Below are 6,563 nucleotides of genomic sequence, written 5' to 3' on the forward strand. Positions count from 1 at the left end.
TCTCAACAAGCGACAGCAACTTCAGGAGCTCAATCCACCTTCAACTGAGCTTAATATTGAATTTGAAACTCACACGCTTGGACTGCTTTGAAACTCATAAGCAATAAGATCAAACAAGATCTCGAATCGGCAATAGTGGTAACCCAAAATCTTCTCAATAATGAAGAAAAATCAAAAGAGTACAGCAGCTCCGATTCCAAAATTTGATTGAAATAGTCTTTCAATTGATGAGTACTCCCAACAATTACAGGGATTTCAGCTCTGAAATACAATTGAATGAACAACAGGAACTTGTTCCACAAAAACGAAATGCCAACCAGCAATATCACTCGAACAACGCCGGAGATATCAAACTCAACTCGAACCTAATCGTACTCCATGTTTGGGACTAACGATCGGAATCTAAGAAAGAGGTAGAAGTGTATTTTGAATTTTTAAAATATGACGATGAACCGTGTTTTCCAACAGCTTTTTTAGAGGATCCGCCGATGGAGCTCTAGGTTAGGGTGTGTTCAAGGTTGATGATGGAAACGGATGGGGTCGTCTGGTTCGCTGCTTGAGAGAGAGGACTGGGTTGTTGCCTCTCTTTAATCTCTGTGTGTTTTATTGTAAAGGAAGATGATGACGAAGCAGAACGGAGGGGAGGGTCCCTTTTGTTGGTGCGGCTAATCTCCCCTATTGTGTTAGAAAATCTGATTAGGGTTTGTGTGTGTTTTTGTTCCAGCAGAAGAGAGCTGATGGGGTGTGTCGAGGGATATGAAGTTCGGGGGGGTCGTTTTGTGTTTTGCGGCGCTGCTTAGGTCTAGGGGTCTCTAGGTTCTCTTTTTTTGTGTATTTTCAGCTGATAGCTCTAAGTAGTATTAGGTTTTTTGGGTTATTTTTAGGTTAGGAGGTATGGGCTTGGGAATTATGGGCTAGATCCAAAAATTAGGCCTAAAATAGGTTGTTTGAGCTCAAATTTTATTCTTTTTTCGTGAACGACACTAAAATACGACCTCATTTACTAATTAAACCTACTTAAATAAAATAACTATTAAAATAAGACTAACCGTTAAAACAAACCTATTTTTTGGATTTTTAAATATCATATTAAAATAAAAATAAGGTACTATTTTTGTATTTTTTTTAGTTTTACGAAAGGTATATAAACTAAAAGCAACTAAAAAGAAGAAATATTTTTGTAATTTTTATTTTGTGATAAAATAAAGTAAAAGGGTTAAAACTAGTTAAAATAACTATATTAGACCTAAACTAAATATTTAAATACAAAAATGTGTAAAATCTTGGGGAGGGTCAAATATCACATGTCTACAATGATCTTCAGGGGGTTGGGGTCAATTTTTAGTGTTCAGCGGTTGGGGCTTCACGCTAGGGTCCTGTTTCTTGTTCAATCTTCATGAAGAAGAAGAGCTTAGGTTCATTGAGGTTCTCCCTCCTTAAAAAACGGCTGGCTTTGAGACTTAGCTCTTAGGTCTTCTATGGTGTGCTCATGAAGAAGAAGATGACATTTAGGGTCCCTTTCGAAAAAGCGGGGGATTAGATGTGTGTATAGGTCTAGGGGTCTAGAATGTATATGTATAGGGTTTTTTAGGTTAAGGGAGTATGAGTTTGATCTTATTAGGCCTTAAAATTGGGCCAAAGACTAAAAATGGACAACAAAATTCATAAAAATGGGATAAACCAACCCAAAACTAACTCTTCCTTCTAAAATTATATACAATTTATAACATAAAAATATAAAACTAATCTTAATTAATTAAAATAGCTAGTATTATATTGTGAGACTATTTTGGTATTTTTTCAAGATTAAATAAAAAATAAAAATTCTAGTAAAATAGTATGACTACAAAACATTAACAAAACTATTTTTGTAATTTTTATTTTTTGTGATAAAATAAAGTAAAAGAGTCAAAACTAGTTGAAATAACTATATTAGACCTAAACTAAGTATTTAAATGCTAAAATATGTAAAATCTTGGGGAGGGTCAAAAATCACATGTCTACAGTGTGTGTGTGTGTGTGTGTGTGTGTGTGCGTGTGTGTGTATGTGTAATACACGCGCGCATGGTCAATAGTCAAATGTGTTTATTAGTTACAGGAAAAATGAGTTCGAGTGTTCAAATGAGAAAGTTGAAAGGTCATGTATTGGCTTTTAAAAACCCTACAAGTTTAAGTGGCCAAGAAGCTATTCTGCCAAAATAGAATGAAGAGGTTTTGCGTATGGCTCACTATGTGTGTGTGTGTGTTTGTGTGTGTGTGTGTGTATACCAGGAATAGAGATCCTATTCTGAACAAAAAGGATTACTTCAAAGGCTTTATGCTGCAACTATGTTTTCAAAATTTGATTTAAAATAAGGATTTTGGCAAATTCAAGTAGATCCCAAGGAAAGGTATAAAACTGCTTGTACGGTATATTTTGGACAATATGAATGGAACGTAATGCCATTTGGTTTAAAAAATGCTCCTGCCAAATTTGAACGGATAATGAATGATATTTTTAATCCCTTTTCAAAATTTATTGTTGTTTATATTGATGATATTTTAGTATTTTCTACTAGCATAGATCAATATTTTAAACATCTAAAGGTTTTTTTTAATGAAAAATTTTCATAAAGCACTATGTTTTATTAGTAATTAGCCATCTATAAATACCATTTGTTATATTACGGATTATAGATACCTTTTCTGTGGTTATAAGATGTATTTGATGTATTTAAGCTATTGTATTCATGAATACAGTAGCAAAAATAGATGTGAATCAGGGAAGTCCAACTAATCAATTGTTGTATTCGAGTGTATTCGACTATATTCATGGAGTGAAAGATAGGATTACAGTTGGACAGATTATTGTATTCGACTGTATTCACGGCGTGAAATAGGGGATTACACTGTTTTTAAAATGGAAAGTGAATCAATTAACATAATAGACTCCTAATATAACTCAACAAACTCAATTATAATACACAAAAATTGTATTTTCAGTTATAAGAAAGATTCTCAACCGAAAAATACCCCAAAACATAGCAATCTTCAGAGAAATTATATAATACATCTGAATACATAAATTATATTAATTAAAAAAATATATGAATACATTCATGGTATATAGCGAGACAGTGAATACAATAAAATACATAGAATACAATAGGATACATTGAAATTCAATGAAAAAAAGACAGTGAATACAATGAAATACATGGAATACAACGAGATACATTGAATTACAATACATTGAAATTGTATTCGTAATCCGCCGGAGTCTTAGTATTTTCCAATCGCCGTCCCTCAAAGATTAAAAACTGTTTATGAAATCGAATACCCTCCTTCTCTTGAATTGCGACCTTAACATCCGCAACAATATAATCAGACTCAACCATTAACTTTAAAGTGCGTCCACTAATAATTTTTACTATGATTCGCATTGTTGGTGCATATTGAAGGACCAAATAATCATTTGTGGCTCCCAAAGAATTTAGAGTCTGCACATCACTCAGAACATCATCATCTTCATTTAGAAGCTTCTGTTTCTTAAAAGAGATGGTGGATTACAAAAACTAAGACCATGGATTGCGAATGGATTTTTGCCCGGGGAAGACTCGATCAGGAAACCTGAGATCCCCTGAAATTCCATGGTCGAAATCAGCATCTCTAAAGTGGGATTTGCACAAATTCAGTGGAAGGATGAGGAGATCGGAAATTTTAATAGGATGGGGGAAGAGAATGAGATGTATCAAAGTAGAGAGAGAAAGAAAATAGGGTAACAAATTAGCGTATTTAGTAGCTTAGGGCTAGGAGGTAACCAAAATTAAATATTTTGCTATAAACCTTAAAAGGTATCTATAGAATATAATTTTTTTAAATGGTATTTATTTAAAATAAATAAGGTGTCAAAAACTAAATATAGTCTTTTTCAAATTAATATCCGATTTCTTGGGCACAATATCCAGCAGGGAACTATTGTTCCTATTCAAAGATCCATAAAATTTGCTGACAAATTTCTGACCAAATATTAGATAAAATCTAGCTTCAAAGATTTTTAAGATGTGTTAATTATGTATCATATTTCATTTCAAACCTTAGCAATCTTCTAAAACCTCTCCACGATAGGTTGAAGAAACCTCCACCTCCGTGGACTTCAGTCCATAGCAACATTATAAAAGAAATCAAATTGAAAGTCAAAGACCTTCCTTTCTTATCTCTCCCTGATCCTTCTGCATTCAAAATAGTTGAGACTGATGCATACGATATTGGTTATGGTGGCATTTTAAAGCGGGAAAAAGATGACAAGGGACAAATTGTTGCATTTGCATCAAAATATTGGAATAATTCCCAACAAAATTACCCTACAATTAAAAAGAATTAGCAATTGTTTTGTGCATTTCTAAATTCAAGCTGATTTATTAAATCAAATTTTTTTTGTTAAGAATTGATTGTAAACCTGCGAAATCTGTTTTACAAAAAGAGGTACAAAATCTTGGTTCTAAACATATATTTGCTAGATGGCAAGCTATTTTATTTTTTGATTTTGATATAGAATATATCAAAGGGAGCTCAAACTATATTCCAGATTTTCTTACCCGATTTGCAAGGGATAAAATGCCAAGAAAAAAGAAAGCAGAAATTTCAGATCCTCAAATACATGCTCTTCGCCGGAGGATAATATTACTGAAGCAGTACCCAAATAGTCTGCTACAGACGTTGTTTCCAAACAACAAACCATTTCAGTTGCCTCCAAGCAACTCACAAAAGGTGCAGCTGAACCAAGCCATCCCAAATATAGAAAGCCATCAGACCATGCCATGAGCGGTATTGATAGATCAGACTTAGATATATGACATTTTTTATATTTTTCTTAGATCTTATATTTTTCATAAGAAGATCTCTTAAGGTTAGCATTGTGATCCTTCCGGATCTGCACTATAAGCAGTTTTCCTGAGAAAAATGGATATGATAATTCTCAGTTGGCTTGCAGATGGTTATTATAACCTTGAGTCATCCTATAGAACAACTTCTTAAGAAATAATTAAAATTTAATTATTATATATAAGAAAATACATGTATCCATAGATTTAATTTTCAGATCTAACTTTTCTACATAATATTGAGTTAAGAACTTGAATATTATCCTTATGGAACCCAATGGTCTCTTGAAACAAGAACATGAAGCATTAAAGTTATCATCGTGAATTACTTGCAGATCTAAGCCATGTCTTTCTTCCACCCTTTCTCCTCACCTTCATAAAATTCTTTCTCTTCTCTAACTTCTTCGTCTTCCTCATCATCCTTCTCCAATCACAAACTCAAAGAAGAAATTAGCTTTTCTGATTTGTAGCAATCAATTGATGATTGGAAGATCCCTAACCATCCACAGTCTACAATTTACAAGTCTTCACGATGGCCCTTAACCATTGATTACCATATTTCTACAATTGAGCAAACCATTCCTCTTGAATTAGATCATGAGGAAATTAAACTTTTAAACTCAAAGTCTATAGAAAAATATACGCGAAAATACAATTATCTCCATTTTGGTTTAGCATAGATTGTAGTTAGGCCTCTGTCCAGGGAAGGTCTAGACACGTTTACTCCTCTGTCTTAGAGATTCTAAATTTTTAGACTTCAATGATTTCCTCCTAGGAATGGTAGAAACCAGTTATAACGACCCGACAGGTCGTTTTAAGCTCTGGCATATCGTTCAGTAGTTTGAGGTCATGAGCAGCTTCACTTTAGGTATTATGACTTGTACGCATGGTCGGAATTGAATTTTGGGAAGTTCGGAGTAGATTTGGAAAGAAAATCCTTACTTCGGAAGCTCTAAGTTGAAAGAATTGACCAAGATTGGATTTTTGAGCAAACAACCTCGGAATCAGGATTCAAAGGTTCCAGCAGGTTCGTATAATGATTTCGGACTTGGGCGTATGTCCGGATCGGGTTTTGGAAGACCCGGGAATGTTTCAGCACCTATTGTGGAAGTTAGCATTTTTGGAAGAATTTCATAAGTTTGGGTTGAAGTGCATTTCAGTGTTATTAATGTCTGTTTGGGATTTCGAGTCTGGGAATAGCTCTGTATGATGATTCTGGTGTTGGGAGCGCGATCGGAAGTGAATTCGGAGGTCCGTAGTTCATTTTGGAGTTATTTGGCTAAAGATAGAATTTGAAGGTTTTTAGAGGAGTTTGACCGGAAGTGGAGTTTTTGATATCAGGGTCGGAATCTAATTCTGGAAGTTGGGGTAGGTTCGTAATGTCGAATGTTACTTGTGTGCAAAATTTGAGATCAATTGGACGTGATTTGATAGGTTTTGACATTGAATGTAGAAGTTTGAAGTTCTAAAGTTCATTAAGCTTGAAATGGGGTGCGATTCATGATTTACTGTTTAATGTGATTTGAGGCCTCGAGCAGGTCCGTGTTAAGTTATGGTACTGGTTTGTGTGATTGGACGGGGTCCCGGGGGCCTCGGGTGTGTTTCGGGGTGGTTTCGGATCGAGTTTGGATAAAAAATTGCGGTTGATTGCTGATATCTGGTTTCCTTCTTTGCGAACACGAAGGGAGTCCCGCATTCGTG

At 34.5% G+C, this 6,563-nt stretch overlaps 1 protein-coding gene across 1 annotated transcript; it reads right to left on the reverse strand.

The window, feature by feature from the left end:
- Positions 1-3,221: 3,221 nt before the first annotated feature.
- On the reverse strand, positions 3,222-4,801 carry LOC138874678 (uncharacterized). Its single transcript, XM_070153453.1, has 2 exons — positions 4,640-4,801; positions 3,222-3,527 (listed from the first exon to the last, which is right to left on the reverse strand). Exons 1-2 carry the CDS (start codon positions 4,799-4,801, stop codon positions 3,222-3,224), a joined length of 468 nt encoding a protein of 155 aa, XP_070009554.1.
- Between the last annotated feature and the right edge of the window lie 1,762 nt (positions 4,802-6,563).

Source organism: Nicotiana sylvestris, chromosome 8, assembly GCF_000393655.2.
Source record: "Nicotiana sylvestris chromosome 8, ASM39365v2, whole genome shotgun sequence".
In the NCBI taxonomy this organism is placed as follows: domain Eukaryota; kingdom Viridiplantae; phylum Streptophyta; class Magnoliopsida; order Solanales; family Solanaceae; genus Nicotiana; species Nicotiana sylvestris.